The 23,534-nt window shown below is 45.5% G+C and overlaps 1 protein-coding gene and 1 long non-coding RNA gene across 2 annotated transcripts; both read right to left on the minus strand.

Moving 5' to 3' along the window:
• Positions 1 to 8,723: 8,723 nt before the first annotated feature.
• On the minus strand, positions 8,724 to 15,642 carry SKIDA1 (SKI/DACH domain containing 1). The gene has a single exon (XM_070800808.1). The coding sequence runs from the start codon at positions 15,105 to 15,107 to the stop codon at positions 12,339 to 12,341; it is 2,769 nt and encodes a 922-aa protein (XP_070656909.1). The 5' UTR covers positions 15,108 to 15,642; the 3' UTR covers positions 8,724 to 12,338.
• Positions 15,643 to 15,770: 128 nt separating this feature from the next.
• Positions 15,771 to 22,861, minus strand: LOC139186451 (uncharacterized). The gene is made up of 3 exons (XR_011570007.1): positions 21,028 to 22,861; positions 18,679 to 18,771; positions 15,771 to 16,932 (listed from the first exon to the last, which is right to left on the minus strand). It is a non-coding gene; the product is annotated as an uncharacterized lncRNA (long non-coding RNA).
• Positions 22,862 to 23,534: the final 673 nt, after the last annotated feature.

The following is a 23,534-nucleotide window of genomic DNA, read 5'->3' on the forward strand; positions in this document are numbered from 1 at the left end:
CTTAGTGGCAGAGAATGAGATGTTCAATCCCTGGTCCAGAAAGATCGCACATGCTGCAAAGCAGCTAAGCCCTGTGAGTCATAACTATTGAGCCTGCACTCTAGAGCCCAGGGAACTACAACTACTGAGCCCATGTGCCTCAACTCTTGAGCCCACGTGCCACAACTACTGAAGCCCTTGTGCCCTAGATAGAGCCAGTGCTCCACAAGAGAAGCCACCACAATGAGAAACCCTCACATCGCATCCAGAGAGTAGCCCACTCTTGCTGTGACCAGAGAAAAGTCCACGTAGCAACGAAGACTCAGGTCAATAAAAATTAAAAAGTAGAGATCAACCTCTGGGTTGGGGGTGGGGGACTTTTCCAATCTCAGACTAGTGTATGAGGGAGGATACGGCGGGTAGGGGAAGGTCTGGCAAGGGAAGGAGAGGCCTGAGCAGCAGCCACAGCCCCCGGTCACTCTGAGGAACTCATCCTCATTAAAGAAATCCTTTGTATGATGCTGCATTTCTTTCCCAGATTTGTGGCGACCACACTGGAGGAGGAGGCAGGGGCAGCTGTGGCGGCCACGGCCGCTGCATACAGGCACCCAGCAGTGCGTCCCCAGCAGCAGACTTGGTGTCCCCAGTGTGAGGAGCCCAGGCCTTGCCCATTAGGCAGTGACTAGAAACATACCCTCCCCACCGCAAGCAGCCTCCTCAGCGACTACCCCAAATCCCTAAACAGATTCCTGGACTGAGAGAAACACAGTCCATAGCATGAATGTTTAAGAGCTGGATTTGGTAGCAAAAGGAACAGAAAATCCCTTCCCAATTCTGAAGTCACTCACAAAATCATGTGCAGCAGTGGGTATTTGTGCCTGTATATATGACGGATTTCATACTTTTGGCCCCAGAATGACATTTCAAAAATATTTCTCCCTTCCGAAGTGTCAACGGCTGTTCTTATGTCCTGCTATTGTGAATCAATCCTCTGTAAACCATACTGTGCCTTTCCCCCTGGACTTTAGTGAAAGAACTGTGCAAATGCAACTGCTTCATCCCAGAGTGACTGAAACAAAGACTAATACACAGGCAAGGAGCAGCCTTCCCAAAATGTACCCTTCTCTGATTTGGGAGGAGAGCTCCTGGAGGCACCAGCCCGTAATTGTGGTTGATGGTTAATCCTCCTTAGTACAAAGGCCCATCTTTTCACGATGCAGAAGCACCATTGACACAGGACTAACCTTTAGAGTTATATCCCAAACTGGGAGTCCAGAGCTTAGACATGGATTGTCTATGCCTCTTCTAACCTGAACAAAAAGGATCTGAAGAAAATCACATTTTTCCCCTTGCAACAAAGCATTCCTAATCACTTCAGCTTGTTGGTGAATTTTTATTCCCGTGTCCACTTGGGATATTGAAATCGATCGCAGCAATATTTAATATATTACACTCCCAGGGTCATCACTCTCCTAAGACCGAATTCTCTCTCCTTCATGCCCTCAACTCAGCCTGATTTCTACCCTCCCACTGCCATCTGTCCAAGTCCTCCTGTTTTTCTGTCCAAATAACGCCTTTAATTCTCAGCCCAGCCCCGGCAACTTCACGTTTATTTTGTTTTCTGGTATGGAAAATACTGAAAGCTCTAGGCAGCACTGCACTTAAAAGGGAAAATGAGGAGCTCAGTAGATTGGAGAAAATTAACCTGCCACAAACAACCTCATTAAAGAGCTGCCTACCAAGAGTTAAGAATTAATAGCAAAATGGATGGGAAAAAACCCTTGAGTGAAGAGACCTTAAAACCGCTTTCCCTGAAAGGTGCATAATTTACAAGCCCAACCTAACATTCAGTTTTATTTCCCTTTCCTAGTGACCTGTCCCATAACCTTGTAATCCACTGTGGGGGCGTTTTCTCTTTGGTCCCTTTCTTCTTTTTTTACACACACACCCATAGGTTTGCAAATCCAAATACTTTCTGATATTTTTGGTTGAAAAATGCACTTAAATTGTTTGGGGCCTTTTAATTTAGAAAGACACTTTAAGAGACTCCTGGAATACCCTTTGGGAATTGTTAGATGATTTGAAGAGTGCCCTTAAAAGAATTGTGTTTGGATAGGAGGGGTTGTGGGGGAATCATGCAGAAAGCAGCAGGAAAAACCAGAGTGAGGACATTGTGTAGATTTAGTGTTCTGATGGAGCTATGGTTTATTTTGCACATGAAGTTCAAATTTAAGTAAAGCCCATGTACGTGGGCTGTAAGTTGCTTTTCTAATGTTTTATTGGGCATTGTATTCTATATTGGCATTTTATATGCATAATCTCATTTCAATGCAGAGCCGCATACTAAATCCTGGGGCAAGCAGATGAGAATGCAGTATGGATATTACACTCAATTTCATTGGCTTCAATAAGACTTTGCACATCGCGATTTCCATTGTAATGGCTTATCTTTGGCTAGAATTTTACACACTGACATGCTATTCCTTTGGCCAGGATCCTGAATGAAGAAACCGTGTCAATGGAACAGCCATAATGATTCCATTCACATTATAGAAGGAAACTGGGATCAATGGTTCTAACAGTATTTATATTTAAAATTTCCTGTTTTTCTTAATAATCATTTTTGCATTTTTTTTTTCCTTTGAAGGAGATCACATTTTAAATCAACTTTGTAGTATATACTACCTAATGTTTCAAAACAAGAAGAGATAGGAAATCCACCATCAGGATGCTTCCAATTCCTCTAGAAATGCTTCCATCTTGTCAGAATATTATATGTAGCCCACATGTTATGTAGGATTGGATCCTATTCAGATAAATCAACTAGAGACTGATACAAAGAACAAGATTTTAGAAGCCCTTGGCAACCTCCCTAAGTCTACATAATGAAGTGTCTTTTCCTCCCATTTAAATTATACAAAATAAGTTCTGTTTTTCTCCTATTCAATAGTAATGTTAAATTACAAACCACAGACCAAAATATATGGTATAATAGGAAATGTTGGTATTTCAGAGAAAGTAGATGTTTCTGAGGTCATTTTACTAAAGAAGGTGGCAGGCCTATATAACTAATTCCCTAATTTACTCCCCTCCCCCCAACTTCTGAATTTACAAAACATAACGATGTAAAAAGATTTTTAAAAAATAGACAAAACATTTTTATTTCCCTGAAATTGTATGATCAGCAAAGCAATTGAACAATTCACATGTTAACCAAGCTCTTCTACTTAAATTTTTTCCTTATTTAGGAGGTGGGGAAGTACCATCTCTCTCTCTGTCTCTATTTTTTCACCTCTCTTTCTAAATCTCAGATGAGAAACATTCTCATAGCAGTAACATACGCCCTTTTAATTCTCAATCATATATGTTTTAAGGTTTTTTAAAAAAAGCCTTTATTATAACAGATAAAAATCAAATTTGGCTTTCTGAAGACCACTTTGCCACATGATGTATAACACTTGGAACAAAATTAAAAGTATCTCTTTGCATTTGCATCTGGCAATGTACTCCATGTTAGAACCATAGCTGTGTGTTTATGGAGTTGAGCCCTCCTCCACGCTGTTTTTTATAGCCCAACCGGAATAGCTCAACACATGCAGGACAAGAGGCTGGGAATTTCTGGCCCCTCACCCCAGCAAGAAAGCTCAGGGTCACTGCAGGCTCCCAGGCTGCCTCTATCAGCATTGCTTTAAGTCCAGATCTTCCTCTCTTTCCGCCTCTGGAGAAAGTGTTGCTAACTGTTGGTATTCCCCCATGAAGCCTTCTCCTGGGTGCAAGGATTAGGCATAGAGAGGGGAAGAAGAGGACAAGCTGAGAAGGTGGGAGAAGATAAAAAATAGATGATAATGAAAAAATGAAAAAACTTGTTATGGCAATTTCTACCATAGCATGCAGGTTTTTACGTTGAGTGGACCTAATAGCTAGGTGTTTGAAAGCTTAACCATCCCCTAGTTTGCACATTTAGATTCAATGTAGAGGAAGAAAACTAATCTTGCACATTTGCACCACTGACAATCAAGGTATTCATTTGAAAAAGAAGGAAAAGGAAATCTAGAGAGAGGCAGGGAAGAATGAATCTCAAATGCGCCTTTATTCCTGGGAGATCCAAGAATTTAGGTCCTTTCCAGTCATTTCAGACTGAAACCCTTGCCTGCTGACAAGCTTCAAGATCTCTTACATATTTGCATCATGTCTAACTTCTATGGAAGGAGGGGGCTTCTTCCTAAGCTTGGTGCAGTCTCTCTTCCCTACTGTTTTTCCTTGCCACTGCTCATCACTTATCACAATTATTGTGCTGTTCCCAAAGGTAACTTAAACTGATCTTAAAGAGGGCAAGCACTCACAATGGACATTATATCCCAACCCTTCCATGCCCCACATGTGCTTGTCCAACAGCCCAGACTCCAGGAAAATTGAGTTTGTTTGTTTGTTTGTTTTGATGGCTTGGGGAAGAGGGCAGGCAGCCACTTAGAGGGTTTCCTCTCTGTTTCCCTCCCATCCTTCTGAGCACCCTGGTTGGGGAGGGCTTTGCAGACCCATGAACAGTTGTTCTCTGTGAGGCTGGCGATATTTTAGGGTCTAAGTGTATTGACTGCTAAGCCTCTTCCATCCAAAAGGGTCAAACACAAACATATTGATGGCACTGATTAGATGAATAACTGGATCTTACTGGAGGGCCTCAAGGTTGCCTGTGATTCTCTCTCCACCTCTTCCTGTCTTGCTCCAGTCCTCTCAACTGGGGAAAGATCCGGGCAGCAGGAGCTAAGGAATCCGCAATACCTGAGCATCTCAGGTACTTGGCCTGCTTCCCCTAAAGATGTTTTTCTTTCTTTCTTTCTTTTTTAGACTCTGTGGATAAACACACACACATCTGCAGGCAGCAGGCTCTCCTTATTCCATTTTGAAACCTCTTTTCCTCCACCCCTCTGGCCTTACTGTCCCCTGTAAGGGCACAACCAGTGCCCTTCCCCCAGTTAGGCACCAATCTGCCCTGAAGCCTTGGATGCAGCCGCAGAAGAATAGAGAGCTCGTTCACTGTGCTGCAGCTCCGGGAAGAAGTCGTGGGAGTCAAGTAGTGGCCTAGGACAGGGCTGCTCCTGACCAGGAAACATTTATTCAGCTGGGCAAAGTGAGCACCCACTCTGGTGATCTTAAGTGCTGCTGTTAGGTCCTAGGTAAAGAAAGAAAAGGAATGGCAGTCAGCGATTCCCCCATGGAAGCCACTGACAGGGGTTTAACTCCATACATTTTGGGACTGTGTTTTTCTAAACAAACTGGTTTGATCTTTAGGGAAAGCCAAGACACATGAGGAAAACATCCTGTTCTGAGAAGCAGGAACGGTGGAATCGCAGTTAACTGCTCCCGAGTGCGTTCATCAGGAAAGGGGCTTGGGAGTCCAAGGCTTGAATTTGGTGAATTCGTACAATTTGGAGTATTCCGACTTAGTATTGATCCCTAAACTCAATTTTGAAAACAGCCTCCCTCGAAGAAGTGTGGGTTGCGTTATCCCAGTATTTGCACGCATCGATTGGACTAAAATAAAATGCATCGTACTCTCCGCAAAGGAGGAAGAGGCAGGGAGAGTCACAAGAGGAATAGCAGAAAGTGCATAGTTAATATGGGTTGTACGCGAATCCGCGAAACAAGTGCTTTAAACCCAGGGGGATTTCACGTAATAGCTAATTTGGTGAGAGAGCGAGAGTGCGCAGAGGGCCATCTTAGAAGGGAAGCAAGATAGCTGAATATAGGTTTTTCTGACTGGAATTAACATTTCCTTGTGATTTGCATTTGTTAATGTCCAAGCCCTAACGTAGAGTCCACCTAACCCAGGGTTTTCCACCCCCCAGTGCAGGCTCCCGAAGAATTTCCCTTCCCTCTGGCCACACTGTCAGAGCTCAGAGGCTGCGGGGGAGCCTGAGGCTGCTTTTCCCTCCGACCCACTGGATCTTAAGTCCTGGAAGGGCGGCGGGGCCGAGCCCAGGGAGGCGCTCTACAGGCCCGCAGGGTCCGGCGGGGTCCCGGTCTCCAAGCGAATCAGATGAACCCAGCGCCCTCCTGGTTTGGCCCATAGCCTTCCGGGGTCCCAAATGGCTGGAGATGGGAAAAGGAGATAGGAATATTTTAGATAAAAGAAGAAATCCTTTCTTTCCCTTGTTTAAACACACACGCACACCCCAAAACGGTTCCTCTTATTTCTCCTGTTTTCTGGGTCCATTTCAGGTTCCTAGTGGAGGGGGTGGGGGGAGGAGAGAAACCGCGCGTGAGAAAAAAAGGGAGAAAGAGGGAGAGAGAAAGGGAGAAAGAAGGCTTTAAACAAAAGACGACGAGGCGCAGGCAGGGGTCTGGAGCCCTCCTTCGGGGACCGCTCGGTCTGTAGCCTGTCCAGTCCCCCGGCCCTGCATTTCTGGGCGTTCGGCAGGCGTGGCCGAACCGGCCGGAGCCCGCGCTCCACGCGGCCGGAGAACTGAGACAAAGCCCAAGATCCAATCCACCACGACCCGCCCCCCGCCCCAGACAGGGCGGCTCGAGCCCGCGCCCGGGGCCGGCGGCCTGCGGTCCAGGCTGTGACCGGAGAGGGGCGCCGAGTCCCCTGCGCCCGCCCGCGGCCTCGCCGCCTGGCCTGCCCGGTTCTCCTCGCAGCACCCAGCAAGCTGCTCTCGGCGGGCCTGCGAGTTCAAAACACGCCTTCTCGTTCCCGAAAGCCCGGAGCCCCTTGCCACGGTCTTCCCGGGCTGGCGGCATCTCCAAGGGTCGCCGCGGCGCTCCTGGCTGGCGTCCGCTTCCGCGCTGGGCCTCGGAGGCCGAGCGGCCATTTACTGCCCTCTGATTGCGCCAGGACCAGGTTAGCTCATAAAGCCTTTCACACTCAACAATGGGGATTTTCTCAACAATTAACAAGAAACAACATAATAAAGCCATTTACAAAGACCTTGCTATTTACTATAAATTAGGCACTCTTTAAGAGACCAGTGCGTAATTTCACACACTTTACAACTGGGGCTGCATTTTAAACACCCGAGAAAACAAGCTTGTTGCACTTTCCTGTGACCTGTCTGTGGTGCACCTCTGCTTCCCCTCTTCCTCTCCAAGCAGCTTTGTTTGCATTGCTGCACTCAGGCCTCCCCAACCCGGAGTGGTTTTCCAGGTCACTGTCTCACGTTTCCCGGTCATCATTCCACTTTCAGACGCACTGAGCGGTTCCAAGGGACGGAAACCACGGCGCCAAAGGAAGCAGGCCCGGCCCGGCGCGTTTCCCCGACTTAGGGGGTGCTGCCGGGCCTGGCCCGCGCCCTTCCCGACTCCGGGCCTGGGCTCTAGGGCCACTTCCTAGGGGGCGTTCGCAGCCCCGCCGGCCGGCCCAGTGTGAAGCCCCAACTCTTCGGCACTTGAGTTCCGCACACGCATTTGGAAGGCCTTGGCCAGCCCTCCGCCAAAGGCGACAAGCTGGGCCCCATTTGCTTGGGGAAGAGCTGAGGCCTGGGCAAGGAGGTGAGAAATAGGCAGGCGGCGTGTGCGTGCGCGGGGGTGGCAGATAACTCCAGGCCACACAAAAGGAGCGCCCAGAGGCGGTTCAGTCCCCGAGAGCCGACCCCGGGGAGGGGGCCAGGCCGGCTGCGCGCCCCGGCTTCCCTGCCCTGCCCCGGGTGGGCCCGGCCACGACGTCGCCTGGCCGCGAGGCCGCAAGAAACGCGCTGGGGGTCGCGCGCAGAGGGGTGCGGGCCCTTTCGCCCGGGGAGCCGGTTGGTTCATTCGGAGGAGAGCAAGATCTGGGCGGGAAGAGAAAGTCACAAAGAAATTTGTTTGCCACCGTGCAAAATGGCGGCATTTGCACATCTTTCTGGTGGCGGCGGTGGCCCAGGCCAGAGAACCGGGAGCTACCCTGGGTCAGCGCGGTGGCTGCAGCAGGCGGGGAAGAAAGGGACCTCTCGCCCCCGGGCCGGCCCTTGGCCCGCTCGGTTGTCCCCGGCCTTCCCCCCTACCCCCCAGCCCGCCAGTCCCCAACCCAGAGCCAGCAGCCCCTAGACACTGACCCCTGTTTACAAACACAGCCTGGGGGCGGGGTGGGGCGGCCGGAACGCGGGCTGGCGGTGTGGGGGAGGCGGCCCGCTCCCGAGGACGCCACCAGCAGAGAGGGACGAGGAGTTGGTGCGAGAGAGCGGGCCCGGCAGCTGGAAAGGACTGAACGCCTTGTTTTTGAAACTGTCAATTCCCTCAACCCCTATTGTGAGGGCTTCATGCAAAACATCTCAGGCCTTTTAAAGTAGGAGCTTGTGAGGCCGCCACAGTTTGAAAAGGAGCGAGAGAGGAGCGGGGCCTAGGGCATGGGCAAAGAATGATAGCTGGGCCCCACCCCCCCAGCAAAAGAGGGCCTGCCAAACAGGTAAAATGCAGCCCTCCCCCCTCCACCTCCTAGATCTGCCCTACGTCCCCACCCCCCAGGCTAGTTTGCAAAATGCCCTCTGGCCTAGGGAGCAAACCAAAACCAAAGCTAGCATTAAAAATAGCGCTTCCTTCCAGGGAAGGGGAAAATCGTGTGGAAGGCCAGGGTGAACCGGAGGACTCCCTAAGGTGGACGCCCTGTTCCTCCTTTCCGTTTTCCTGAGGTTTCCTGAGTTTAGTTGATGGGGGAGCCTTTATATCCCCCGCCCCCCAGGCCAGTGTGGCTCTAGGAGCTCCCTTTTTCACATTTCTTTTTCTTTTTTTCCAGCAGGAAGTATTTTCAAGGTGAAGCAAAACTCACCACGTTTTCTGTCTTTTGTAGATGCTAATGCTTTATTATTATTTTTTTTAATAGTTGTGTTTTGTTTTTGTTTTACCATAGAGGATTTTTGTTTTCTTTGAAAGAAACAAAAAATGCTTTTGAGGAATTAGTCTACATCTCTTCCTGCATGCACACAAAACTAGCATTCACATATCAGCAGAAACTTCCAATTCTTGTGCCTGAAACTTTGAGGAGTTTCTAGACCATTGAAAGTCACCCAGACATGGATAAGATAAAAATCCACACACCAGCCCATCTAGTTTATGTTATTGCTGTTTAGTGGTGGCTCCTTGTTGTTGATTTTAAAATAAACAACCATTATTGAGATTACTTCACTGTAATCAAGTAAGCCAGTACAAAAGAATACTCACTTTAAAAAGTAAATAGTTGAGAAAGAGCAAACTGCATTTGCTAAAAAGGCAGATAACCTGACTGTGGAAGACAAGAGTACACACATCTCTTAAAAAAATAATTAAATCTTCATTTCACAGTCTTATCAGGAAACTACTTTTACAGGAGAACAAAAATAACTTGTTTCCACAAAAAAGTCAGAAAAAGAGCCCTTTCCTTCATTTTTTTTTCTTATGCCTGTAAGTGTTGAGTCTTAGACACAGGAATCAGTGACCCTGGAACCATATAGTGTTTTAAACAAACAAGCAAAAAAAAACCTCTCACCTGAAAACATTTAAATGTAAAAAATGCAGTCTATCAATGGAGATAACTTTTGTTTTTCTCTCTATAAGTCTTAAGTTTTTGAACAAATAGGACATTTATAGCATCTTAGAAAATCTAGATCTTGTCATCAATCATAAACCAACCAAAATGAAATAAACTGTACTAGGAATACAGCAGAATAGGAAAACAGCTAAGAGGCTCCTCAAAATGGAAGAATTTGCATTTACAAGTTACTGAATACTATTTGGTACACTCTCCTAACAGAAGCCCCAGCTGAGGTTTTGCTGTGATTGGCTGGCTTGTGGTGGTACTGTGGGGAGAAATTTGTGTGGACTATTTCATTTCTTCCTTTTTGATGGTATCACTCTGGAATGCCTCGGCCTCCCTGCTGCTCATTCTCCAGTTCCTATAAACTGAAACTATTGATTCTCTGAGGGTTGGAGACCAAGTGTCAAAGCTGGAGGCCGATATTTTATGTCAGAGATTCCATAGGGTATATTTGTTTTAAATTGTGCTTATTGTGCTTATTCCAGCTCGCAGTCCTCCCACACCCAAGATCTATAGGCTTCAAATATACTTTCAATTTATAATTTAGGCACAATGATTCCACAGCCAATAAGAAAAGTACTAGTCTAAATGTAGTCATACTTGAAACTTTCTTGACTTAGCAGTAATTAAAGAGTAGAAATTACAGACTTCCAGTGTGTGTGTGTCACACTTTTTACAGATTGATTTTGCAGGACAACTGACTGCACCCAAATTCTGCTGCCTTCCAAAGAGGCAAGAACTGACTGAGAAGCCAATGGCTCAGCTTTCTGGGGCTTTAGCTGTAACTTGTACTGGTCTTTGAAATTACACACAAATATGATTTCAAGGATAACATCCCCCAATTTTTACTTTGACCATATCTATCATCCCAATAAAAAAAAGATCCAGTGAACCTACATCTGGCAACATTCAAGAAGGAAAGGAAGGGAGGCAGTTCAAAGCATCTGTTTACTCCATCCAAATGTATTTGGATGCAGGTACTCTCAGCCTCTGTCCTTTACAATAAAGAGTAAAACCACAGAGCATATACAGCAATTAGGGCTGAGACCATCCAGATCTATCTGAAACATTTATAGACAAAAGGAAAATTTCAAAGGGAGTAGGAATTAAAAGGTTAAGGGGGGGGGGTGGAAAAAGACTGAATTTCCATGAGAAATAGTGACTTCAATTCACACAGTAAACATTTCATTGATGTTTTGTTTCATTCTGTGATATATGATCTATAGATGCAACTTCTTAGGTTTAAGATGGCAAAGATCTGAGATCTATAATTTGTCAGACTAGGGGAGGTGGACCCAAAATTATTAAATTTAACTTTCATCAAAATAGCAAGTGATCTCTGCTTCACTTTCTTCAACCTGAAACTTTTTGCACTTGATTTGTAATAAGTTTGTGAAGTTTTGTTGTTATTTAGGAAGAAACCCACCAGTGGTCTGCACAGAACCTGACTGGCCTCGTCACATGGTATTACAACAAAACACTACACCCAATAAATGCATTTCTTTCAGGCAAAAACATTACAAGTGAAAATGTCAACAAAACCATTCATTCCTGTTAACTGTTCTTCAATCTGGAATAAGTAGAAATGTATGGAACCAGGAATTTTAAACAGTGTTTTTAATTGAAAATAAAGCTAAAGCATGCTTTTCAACAGTGCAAATTTCCATAATTTTGATTTACTGCTTCCATCATCACAACATAGTACACCAGCATGGCCCTTACCAAGGGCTAGACCCTAACCATTTGCATGTTGAACTACTTTGATTTTAAGTGCAAATATAGATAGTCACCTCTGATTGTCACTTGCAGTAGAAACTCTCCTGCTCTATACACAGGATGGTCTGAAAACAGAAGTTTAGAGAGATGCAGAGAAAGTAAAAGGTAATAAAATCCAAGTGCCTGAGTTCTGGTACCAAAAAGCCCTGAAATAACTGTTATTTTTTATTTGGGGTATTCGAACAATTCTGATCCATTTTCCTTTTCTTGGTTGCTTTTTTACTGCTCTGTCACTATAAAGAGTCAGACCATAAAATATCCTGCTATTATGAGAAATATTTTAATTGTTTTGGAACTTTGAGGAGTCATGTTCAGACCACAAGGTAAGCAGGACAATAGTAAGAGTCACCTAATTTAAAATTCTGGGTGAGGACGAAAAAAGGACTTTTGCAATTGCAAGGAGTGGCATAAAAGTAAAATTACACCCTTTACAAAAAAAAAAAAAAGAAAAAGAAAAAAGACAATATTATATTTACTTTACTCGATATATGTGAAGTAGCTGTTACCAGCATTCATTCAGGACTCCCCAATATTTCCAATCAAAAAAAAAAATAAGTGCAACTACTCTTGGAGAGGAAATGAGGGGAGAAAAAGAAAAAGATACCCCACAAGAAACTTCTTGCTACTTCACTGTGTAACCATGTAACCAACCTAACAAACTTTCACTGAATTAACAGTTACACTTTTAGGTCTGAAATCTAGTGCATAAACTTAATGGCTCATTGTAATATTTATTATTCAACCTTTTGACATTTATTTGTAGCAGTTGAATTGAGGTACCGGGTGCATTATTAGCATTGAAACAGTAAAGTGTTCCAGCTCTACCGTAATAACTGAGTTTACTTGAGTCTTTAGCCTGAAGTATAGTCTGTGGAATGTAAACCAACCCTTCTCCCACCCCTCCCCCACCCTACTCCAAAAAAAAAAAAAAAACAACCCCGCAATGGAAAAAAAAAAGTAATCCGATTTCTGTCTTCAAAATGCGATAAACCAGGACTCCAAAAGAGGTGTAACACATTAATGGACTTGTACAAACCATCCTGTGCAGTTTACAACAAAAGGAAGGTATGGTTCAAGAAAATATCTTCCAAAAACGCTTTTATGAATTAAATTTCCTGAATTTGTGACTAGGTGGAAGAGGTATTGCAGAACCGCCCAGCTGCCATTTCCATATAGGATGGGCCTTGTGAGGAGGTTGGGAATCCTTAGTGGTGTTTAAGGAATACGCCGGCCACAAATCCCCATCCTTCCCAATAATGAGTGATGGTGGACAAGGAAAATTTGCCATGAAATTAAATGGCCTTTTCACTGCTGATGCTACATTGCTGGCTACCTTTTTGCGTCTGTTTATAACTGTAAAATCATCCAGTGTTCCTTCATGTGTCTCAGTTTTACCTGTAGGACGAGGACTTCTAGCTGATTTCAGATTTGGTTTGACTGGAGGTGTCTGAAGTACAGGTCGCTTTCCCAGTACTAGTGTCCGGTAATTTTTCCTCACCCTGGCACCAAATTTATATTCCCCATCCTCAGGTTTTGGAGAACCTAAAGTGCATGAAAGGCCCTGACTCTGAGCCAGTGGATTTAAGGAAGGAGTTTCTTTTTCAGGGCATGCAAAACCTTCCTTGGCTGTAGTTAACAAGGCGTCCTCCTCTTTACTTTCAGTCACACTGTAAAACTCACCCTTTGTATCATTGCACTCGCACTTTAGCTTATTTGTAATAAGGTCAGGTTCATATTCTTCATTAGCACTACTGTCTTCTACTTTGATTTTAATATTGTGCAGAAACGGCAATGTCCTGTCGCCGGTATCAGTACAGGCATTCTCGGCTTTAGTTGTTGCTGCGGCTGTATCCACCTCGGGATAAGTTGGTGAAGAAGAGGGCAAATCCGTAGCAAATTCAGTACAATGAGGGATTTTGGAATCTTTTTCTGAATTTGTTGCTGCTCCCGAAGAATCATTATTTAAGAACCTAGCAGCTATTGTGTTGTTATCTGCACAGTGTGTAGTAGGAGTTGCTTGTAGGCATTTCCTAGCCTCTCGGAGTATTCTTTGTTGTGGAAATGCATTGTTTGTCTTTGGGCTAGGTGAAGAGGCCCCCTCTGCCAGGCAGTTAATTGTCAGGTCAGTTCTCTTTACAATACTGGAAATTTCAGATTGTGGGAATGTAATCTCAGATACCCTATCGTTTCTTATCTCTGTGAAACAACTCCCCAGGCTGGCCGGGCAGTACACCGGAGACGCTTTGGGGGCCCAGCTCTGCAGATTCCACTCCTCGGGCGACTCCGCTTTGACACTACTCTTGAGATCGGGAAGTCTGCCGGCATCCTCGAAAGCAGCGGGTTTGGTTGCAGCGGCGGCGGAGGCCAGATGGTACAAGAAGTTGGCCTGCGCCTGCACGCTGGGAGGCTTGCAGAAGCTGGTGCGCCTGAAACGGATGCTCTGCACTGACACTTGGCTGGAGCCGGAGCTAGAGTCCGACTCCGTGGACGAGTCCTCCTCCTCCTCCTCCTCCGAGCTGACTTCACTGGAATCCGAGGCCCCACTGCCCCCCTCCTCCTCTTCCTCCTCCTCTTCCTCCTCCTCTCCCTCCTCCTCCTCTTCCTCCGAGGACACAGAGTTGCTGGAGCTGGACACACTGGAGCCAAAATCCGAGTCGTTGGCGGCATGGTCCGAGTAGGAGCTGGACTCGGAGTCGCTGCTGCAACTCTCGGGAAAGCTGCCCAGATGGGGCTGCGGCCGGTGGTGATGAGGGGGATGGTGATTCGGCTGCGGCAGCTGGGCCCGGTGGTGGTGGTGATGGTGGTGGTGGTGGTGGTGGTGGTGGTGGTGGTGGTGGGGAGGCGGGCAGAAGCCGTTCACCAGATGAAACCTTTCCAGGCAAGTGGCCCCGGCGGCCGCCGCCGCCGCCGCCGCCGCTGCCGCCGCCGCCGCCGCCGCCGCCTTGGCTTTGTAGGACCTGGGCAACAGCAGCAGACGGCGGGCGCCGGCGTGCGGCGCGAGCAGGCAGTCCTTGGCGCCCCCGCGCTTGCGCTTGCACCGGTAGGTCAGGCTCACCGGGCCTCCGGCGCCCGCCGTCGCCGCTGCAGCCTTGGGCTGGGGCCCGGCCGCCGACGCCTGGTAGTAGGCGGCGGCGGCGGCGGCAGCGGCGGCGGCGGCGGCGGCAGCGGCGGCGGCGGCCGGGTGCTTGCTGCACAGCAGGCTCCGAAAATAAGCAGGGTCCGAGTGGAAAGCGACGTAATTTCCCTGGAGCGGGGCAGTTTCATAGTTTAGAGGGGGTTTGCAAGGCGAGCGCACGAATTCCGGGTAGTGCGAGCCCGGGTATTTGCTAAAAATCTGAGGTAGATGGGCGGCTGGGCGCGCGGCGGCGGCGGCGGCGGCGCCCGGGCGCGGGGACTGCGCGCTGATTGGCAGGGGCCGCGCGGCTCCGCTCAGGCCCCGCCAAAGTTGGTGCTTGTCCTTCCAGAAAGCCGGGCGGGGGCCGGCGGCGGCGGCGGCGGCGGCGGCGCGCCCTGGCGGCGGCGCCTTTGTGGCCAGGGCCCGGCCGACCCTCCTGCGCTTGGTCTTGAGGACGCGCTCAGTTTTGCAGGAGGTGTAGAGCGCTTCCACGTCTTCCCGGGAGATGAGCGTGCATTTGGCGGCGTGGAAGGCGATGCTGTTGATTGCCTTGAGTTTTCGCAACTCCTCCAGATCGCAGTGGTGCTTTTTCACTTTCAGATGATCCATGCGCTTGTGCACGGTCGTCCTCGGGATGTTTTTCAGCAGATCCGTGAAGACTTGGGAGAGGGCAAACATTTGCTTTCCTTTAATGATGAGGTAGCCGAGCCTCACGCCATCCACCTCTTCAAAACCTGACTTCAGGTCTCCCATGTCGGGCACTAAACGATCCCCACCATTTGCAGTAAATATATACGTGACGCATACATACACATGTATGTATGTTAATCCTCCACCAGATGCTGCGTGTGTCTCAAGGCATCCTGCTAATAAAATAACAAAGACTGTTATTCCCGGCGAAGGGAGTGCCAAACTCTAGGCGAAATTATTGGGGAAAAGAAAAAAAAAAAAAAACTATGAAATTACACTGACTTGATTCTTGCTTTTTTTTTGGTTTTCGTTTTTTTAAAAAAGAGGGGAAAAACCATCCGGTTTCTGCTTTGCCAGTGTGTTGGTCTAAGTCCTCGCTGCAAATCAGTACCTGGGCCCCTCTATTCCTTCCTTCTCCATTGGAGCACTATGATAATGGAATGTGAAGGAGAAAGAGAAAAGACATGCAGCTGCTATTCCCGCCGCTGCTTTAGCTACAAATAAAATGACAGAGTGAAGTGAGCTCGTCCGGAGACACCTTCATCAATTAATTCCCCTAAAGCCAGCGCTGATTGGACACTCCTGACAGGTGATGCAATAAAAATTGATATTCCACCCCTTCCCCCCAAAATCTCCCACTAATTAGCATACCCTTATACTGCCACCTCCCCTCCCAAAGTAAATAATACAGTCGGTATATAAATCTTTCCATTAAACTATCGGAGCTCAGAAACAGCCTGACTCACAGACTTCATCAGAAGCAGTGTGTGTACGCTTAAAAAAAAAAAAAAGCCTTGTATATTCGCCTTTAAAGGAATATTGCCTATTTTTTGCTTTATTTGAATTTTACCGCTATAGCTATTATCATTTCAAAGAAAAGCATTTTTAAAACATTATCAAGCCTAAATAGATATATCCCACCCCCCTTTTCCTTTGGAAAATGGAGCTTAAGCGAAACGTGCAGAACAGCTTGGTATTTCCCTTATGGGAGTGGGGGAGCCCGGCTGGGAGCTCCAAAGTTAAATCCGCGCGGTGAACCGTCCCAGTACAGACTTACGTTTTGAATTTCTCTCGATTTTCCTTGTTTCCCCCACCCCCCAAAATGCCTTTTTACAACCAGAAACAAAGTTATTTGACCAATGAAGCAGTTCAAGGCTCCAGCTCCGAAACACTGTAACAATTCAACTGAATTTTGGTTCTCTGCTGGGGGGTGGAGTGGGGAGGAGGTAGTTTCACGTCAGACCCATAACAAAGCATAGATAAGCCAGAAATGTGTACACTTTTCACAATTAAGCAGGCTGGATTGGAGGCAGGATGGTCCTAGAGTCCCCAGCACAGCCTTAGCCAGGGTCCTGTTCACAACAGGTCAGAATTCCATGGAGCAGATTGCTTCTGTAGCAAAGAAAAGAAAAGGTAAACCGCCCAAGGTGCTTCCAGAGGTTTTACGTAATAACGATGAAAAGAAAGTGCTGATGTATGATGCAGACTATTTCAGTGGTCTGTGATGCTTTTGGTTGGTAGTTTAAATGAATCTTCCACAACTCCCATTTTTTCCATGAAAGCCAAGCATCTGCTTTTTTTTTTTTTTAAATCACTTTGGATGAATATCAATATTGTTTAACCTCTTCTTAGTCAAATTAAAGCATATTTTGGTGTCATTTTCAAGGATATCCAAAATATTGCCAAATGAGAGCAAAGGTCTTCCCAGTCGCATCACCACGATTCCAAGGCAGTTTGTTGGCTGCTTTGCAAAATTCGGCAAAATCTTCTTAACTGTTCGGTGTTTGGAACTACAGCATGAATGCAGCCCAGGCATTTATATGTTTCCTTGTTCTTCCAAAAATAGACACATCCGTGTGGTTAAAAGAATAAACGGATATTTCTAAGCCTGCAAGAAAAAAATTGTACAGTAATTTCTTCCTTCACATTCAAAAGTTCCAGCTTCCCCTGCTCTGGTCTGACTAGCACAAGCAGGTATGGCTCAAAGAGAGAGGGAGAGAGAGAGGGAGAGAGATTAAAAACCGAAGAGTCAGACACACAAAAAGGTAGTTTGCATGAAATCTCGGCCATGGTTCCCCACCCCCACCCTCATCTTTCTTGTAATTTCCCAGGAATTTTGAAGAGAATTGGGAATTTCAAGAAGTGCATCCGGAAATTAAGGAAGTCTATTTAAGAGAGTCTGTAACTCAGAGGTTGGGATTTGAAAAGTCAGCCCTGGACTACTGTTGCACTCAGCACAGATGTAATCGCCGCTCTTCAACTTAATCAATGTGTGTACAAACCGCGATGTCTAGTTCTTGCCTTTGAAATCTAAGGCTTGCATTTCCATCCAAGAAATCAGAGCTACAGCAAATTACATTTTTGTCCCTTGAATGAGAGAAGGATCATTGAATGGATCTCGTGATATTTCAGGCTTTAAACGTAACCGAGAGGCAGCAATGAACAATGCCTCGTCACAGCTAATACCATCCACCGAGTTGGCTTTCTTTTGCATCTGGATGTATCACACCGCGTATTTCTTTCACTTTCGCAGGAGGCAAAATGCAAGAGGTTTAAACAGAAAGCAAAGTTTCCAGGAAAAGCAGATGCTGGTGTTTGTTTTTGAAAGTAGAATGAGCAGAGTCTTTCTATTGCCAGCGACAATAATGTCGTTTTAAAATTTCTCCTGATGCACTTATATACTGCCAGCCCTCTTCCTCTCACCCCACCCCGTTCAATTCCCCTCCCCCAGCTTTAAGATTTCCACCAAAGAGTCAAACAGCCAAGAAATAGTAAACTCAGAAAAAGCCTTTGAGAACACATTACAAAAGGTTGGCTAGAGCGTCTTTTTTTTTTTTTAATTTGGCCAGGTAGTACTAGTTGTTCTCGATTTCTATTGAGATTTTCACACACACACACACACACACACACACACACACACACTCACAGTTCTATTCCTCCTGCACAAGGCTATGTGATTTAGTAACCATTTCAAAATCACCTTTTCCTCTCCTTCCTCCTCTTTCACCTTTGAAATACTGGCAATATGGGTGGTTTTTAAAACTAGCAGAATAGTATGTTTTAAACTAAAGTTACAATCTGTTGGGTCAAATGAAGAAAAATAAAGGCCAAGGGATTTGGGAACTGGATCTATATATACAATTTATGTGAGTATGTTTGTATGTGCACTCAGATACCTTCACATTTATACATTTTTAATACTCCTATTACACACCTTTCTTCTTGTCTAATACATTCTTTTGTTCCTTTAACTTCCCCATCAGTGTGTGTGTGTGTGTGTGTGTGTGTGTGTTAAGGCGTGAGCGTGCACATTCTCGCATGCACATGCACACACACACAGAATGTGACAGACAGCTTTCTTGTGGCCATCAGCACACGTTGCATATCCGGGGTCTTCTCCAGGCACATTGGGGGTCGATCCCGATAAAAAGATCTAGCTGAGGCCCCTGAGCGCTCACACATGAAAGGCAGGGGACTTTAAGATGGATTTGCATGCACACAGGGGATTTCGATCAATAGCTACCAACATTTATGGCTTAGATTATTAATGTGAAAGCTGGCCAAAAGAATGGGGATGAAAAATTAAAGGTGTCTGTTATCAATTATGCTTAAAGTTATGCAATAATTTACTTACTTTGCCTGGATGTGCAGATCCAGATGTATAAAGTACTGTTCTTCAAAAGCCAGGGGGTTCCTTTGATAAATATGTTGACCATGTCAGCCGCCTCTACAATCAAAGATGAACCCTATTCAGATGATGGACTGTATTCAAATTATTTTTTTTAAAAAAAGATATATCAACTTCTATGTTTCTGAAGCACATATACATATGTGGGGTGGATATGCCCAAATTAACATTTATGTGGATATTCATTTCCAAGGGTCCAGGGAATTACTTAACTGAGAATTTAGGCATATATATGATATGCACTGAGTTTGTTAATTAAATGCAATTATTTACTCAGGGAGGAATGCATAATCTACACACTATCATAAAAAAGTATTTTAGCTTTGAAAACAAAGCTGTTTGCTAGAGGAAAATCCTCTGTGGCAAATACAGATAGAAATATATTAATGTCCACTTACTTCTGCATTTGTTGTAAAAAATCAGCACTTTCAGTTTTTAAAGTGATGGGCTATGAAGATATGAACATATTTGTCTTTACTTATCCTGTGTGAATGTGCTAAATTTATCTTCAAAGGTTCTATTTTGATTTATTTTCACTGTATTTTATGTTTAAATACCATTGCAATTCAGTCTGACCTCTTTCCTATGCATCGAAGTAATGCACACGGCATTTACAGTCTTTTAAATGGTTAGCTGGGAAATGCAATAGCAATTTGCAGATGTAGTTTACTAATGGGGAAAGTTCTTTTGAAAACCTGAAGGAAAATCTAAGAGTACTTTTGCATTTCTACACTACAATGTCATATAATTAAAGTATTGAAGAGCATTAAAATAATCCTTTCCCTTCCCAGCCTTCACTCATACATACATAATTTAAATGAGGAACAACACCCCCCCCACCCCCACCCCACCACCATCACCTAACTCTTCACCATATACATTTGTTTTAGTGATTGCTGGCACATTTTGTTCAAAGTGAACTCAGACAGAAAAGACTAGGGAACATCACAAAGGCCTCCACAATGTAAGTACACTGGTTAGAAGAATAAAAGAATTCCCTTGTACTGTTAGCCAAAAGTAACTATAATAAAACATAACAAAGTCTAAAATAATAATAACGACTCATATGGCTGAATTAATTGAGGATATAGGACAATGAAATCCTGTGTGAGAGTCAACGGTTCCTTACCTAAATTTATGTCTTTTACATGTTCTCTACTTTTGGGGAGGGGAAAATGAGAATGCAGGAGGAGGAAATGGCTAACTTGAGGATCAACTTAAATTATAACTTAGTACATTTTCTTTAATTTTTTTCTTTTTTGTCTCATTCAAACAAATCAGGGCAGGTCTCCAAAAGGGCCCATCCTTCTGTTCTTAGGCATCTGAAAATCCTGTTTTTAACAGAAGTTTGGGACACAGAGTATATGCCATGTTGTCTACTGACCCATAATCAAAATGCGGTGACCTTCTACCCTTTTTTTGCCCCCTGACCCATCTTGAATTCAATGCAGCCTTTATAAATTTGCAAATCCTTGGAGGTAGAGGGGGTTTTGTGAGGCTTTGTTCTGAAAAAGCCCTAAGAGTGTGCTTTCTAAATTAGACAAAGGTAGAGCAACAAACTCTGGGGGACAAGATTTTATACAGGTGAGCCATAGGCGACTCTTCAGATAACACATATTGCAAGCCAAAAAGCAGTTATAAATGTGGGAGACAAGAAGGTTACAGATTACGTCAAATTAGAGTATGGTACAAATCACTTTCATGATGTAAGAAATGGTTAGGCCACAATCTTCCTGCTCTCCTCATCTCAAGGGCTGTGGGGGACCCTAGTGATCATGGAAGGAATGGGGTGGGAGAGGAGTAAAGAGAGAGGGGAGGAAGGCTGGGAGGGAAAAAAAGAAAGGAGCAAGACCTGATCTGAATGTACAGGCACATTCCCTTATCTTTTCTGCTATCAGCCAGTTTAAAGGACACCATAATTATGATAGTGATAAAACAATGCTTGCTTATGTGTGCTGAATAAATAAAGAATGTTTACAGCTCAAGAATCTTTTAATTCCAATTAAATGCTATCAAAGAAAAACCACTTTTCCTACTGCAACTGCCTTTCCCCCAATTATCTTGTTTTGTTGCAATATTTTCCTATGAGACACCAGGGCCTCTTACAATTGATCGTGAATGTAGGAAAAAAATCTGAGAAAGTATAGAGTTCTGTGTTGGTGTATTCAATAACCCACAAACCTCAAGATCCACAGTTTATTTGGGATACCCTGATTTTTGTTTATTTCCTATTTCCCATCAGGGAGAGCCAAATATGTAGGAACTGAAGTGATGACATTCAGTGTTGAGGCCTACCTATGGGCTGCTTAAGCCACACTGAAATTCTGAGCACCCTAGAGGGGAGAAGGGAAAGATACGCATGTGAAGCCTGATGATCTCTGGAAAGGGAATCCTCTGGTTCTGTTCCCCTGGCTTCAGCCCAAATTCTTCTAGGAGCACTGGAGCCAATCACTGTCTTCCACTGCTACAGCTACTGGGTGCACACAAAAAAGCGGGAGATCAAAAAACTCCAAGTTCGCATTTATGGATACACAAGGATCATTTCGTATTCATGACTTCAACAAATCACATTATAATCAGATTTTAAACAAGGTTTGGGGAGTAATGCCCACCAGGCTGGACCCTAAACACTAACACATATCACATGCTAGCCAGGAAAGCCACTTGTTAAATTTTGGAATCACAGGGTGAAAATTGTCTTTCAACTTTGAAAAGCTCACTTTTTGCTTTAAAGGCCAGTTTTTACACAAATTCATTTCAAGCAAGTGCTTCTCTTTAAGTCATTCCAAAACGCTATAATTCAAATCTCTGTTTGCTTCCTTTCTCAGTTCCAGTAGTGTTTTGAAAAAAACACATGGCATAACAAACATTATGGAAAACCCACTCCTTCCGTTAAATGTCCTTACAAACCTGCCTTTTTACTCCATCTGTCTAAGCAGCGCATTGCTAAGCAGAAACTTAAACAACATACACACACACACACACACACACACACACACTTTCCTCAAAGAAATATCTAGTATTTCTTGGCATATTCTTTTGGTGATGTGGTACAAAAATACAGTGGTAAAAATTTTCAGAGGATACCTAAATTCCCTGGATGCTTGCGGACCCCTTTCCTTTTGAAAGTTTAGAGCTTCCAATACCCTCAATTCTACTGGCAGAATTAGGATGGACTTAGAGGGTCCTAAACGTGACCGATTCACTAAGGCGGGGGGCTACAGCTTGCAGCAACGTGCTCGGCAACTTAATCCTACGCTAAAAGAGGGCAGAGAGAGAAAAAGAATGGAATACAAACTCTCCCGACATTCGTAGTTACTTTCAAGGTGGATTGTGTATTTTAAGGCTGATGGGAACGTCTGGTTTGGGGAGCAAAAAGAAGAGAAGGTAAGTGTTTGTCCTTGTATCAACCAGTTCCTAGAGAAACAATGAAAGAACAAAGGGAACCACTTCTCCATCTGAACATTTTCTGAATCTCCCTGTTTCAAGCCAAAAAGCCTGCGAGGGGATTCGCTTTACTCTACCGTAAGCAGTTCTTGCCAGGCTTGCTGAGCTAAGAAAGAGAGAAAAGTTGAGCAGCAGTGTAAATATAGACTAAATAATAATAATAAAGACTTGCTGTAGGTATCGCCAGAGCTCCAGCCCCAGCAACTTTAGAAGTTGCTAAATGCAAGAAGGGAAAGCCCAAGAAAGAACCTTTACATTACAGATTTCAAACTGTAAAGTCATTTAAATAGCTTTACTTGCTTTTTGGAAGGATTTCTGCGCACAAAATGTGAAGGTTACTGTCTATGGGGAAAGAGCGGCGTACTGTTCAGGTCGAGAAATGTTCTCTATTTCTATGTGGAAAATAATTTTGTTCAAAGCAAAGGGGATTCAAGTATTGACGCTACTGTTTGTTGATAGAAGAAATGGCAGCAGTGGTTGGGAAAGGAGAGTCGTATATAAATGTATTTGCTTTGGGGTACAATGGTTATCGGCAAGTCGGCCTTTGTGGGTCTGTGTGGCTGAATAAGTGACCGAGTGCCATCGGCATTATATAAATGGATCGGTGTGTGTGGGGAGCCCCCCAAAGCCGGCGAGCACGTGAAACACATTTTTTTACTGCCCCCCCAGCGGCGACCAAGCCCCCTCCACGCCACCCCCAAATCCGTATATTACCTGCCCAGTTACAGTGACACATGTTTATGTTTATAGTCCTGGTTTGTAGTAGTGTCAAGAGCCGCAGCAAGGGGAGGGGGAGGAGAGAGGAGAGGGAGGAGTAAATGCAACCACCCCCACTTGTTGTTAAAGCAAATTTACTGCGTTATTGCAAGGCCGGTACGGGGGGCTGGGAAGTGAGTTGAGAGGAAGGGTAGAGTTGGGTAGTGTGTTGGTGGTGGAAGGCGGGGGTGGGGTGGGGTTAGGAGATCCGGGATGGAGCTCCTCTCTCCAGCGGCCCGGGAAAAGCAGCTCGGTCAACAGGGGAGCATGCTGGCGCGGTCGAAAACAAAAAGGTTCCTCCTGCTCGCTGCGTTCACGTGGGGGGCTCTGCAAGCGGGGCTCCAGGGCCCTGACCTCTGACCCTGGCTCCTCTCCGCGCTCTCCCGGTGCCGCGCGGCCACTTTTTACCCAGGATCCCTCGCGCCGGTCGCGCTCGTGCCGAGCTCGAGTCCTTCTTAATCCTCCATTCCCCGATTCAGTCCCCTCCCCTCTCCCTACTCCCCCCCCGCCGCTACCCCACACCCCGCCGCCGCCAGCCCCGGGGGAGGATTCTCCGGCAGGGAACCCCCGCCCCACCCCCACCCCGAGAGCCCGGGCCG

This window comes from Bos indicus, chromosome 13, assembly GCF_029378745.1.
Source record: "Bos indicus isolate NIAB-ARS_2022 breed Sahiwal x Tharparkar chromosome 13, NIAB-ARS_B.indTharparkar_mat_pri_1.0, whole genome shotgun sequence".
NCBI classification, from domain to species: Eukaryota; Metazoa; Chordata; class Mammalia; order Artiodactyla; family Bovidae; genus Bos; species Bos indicus.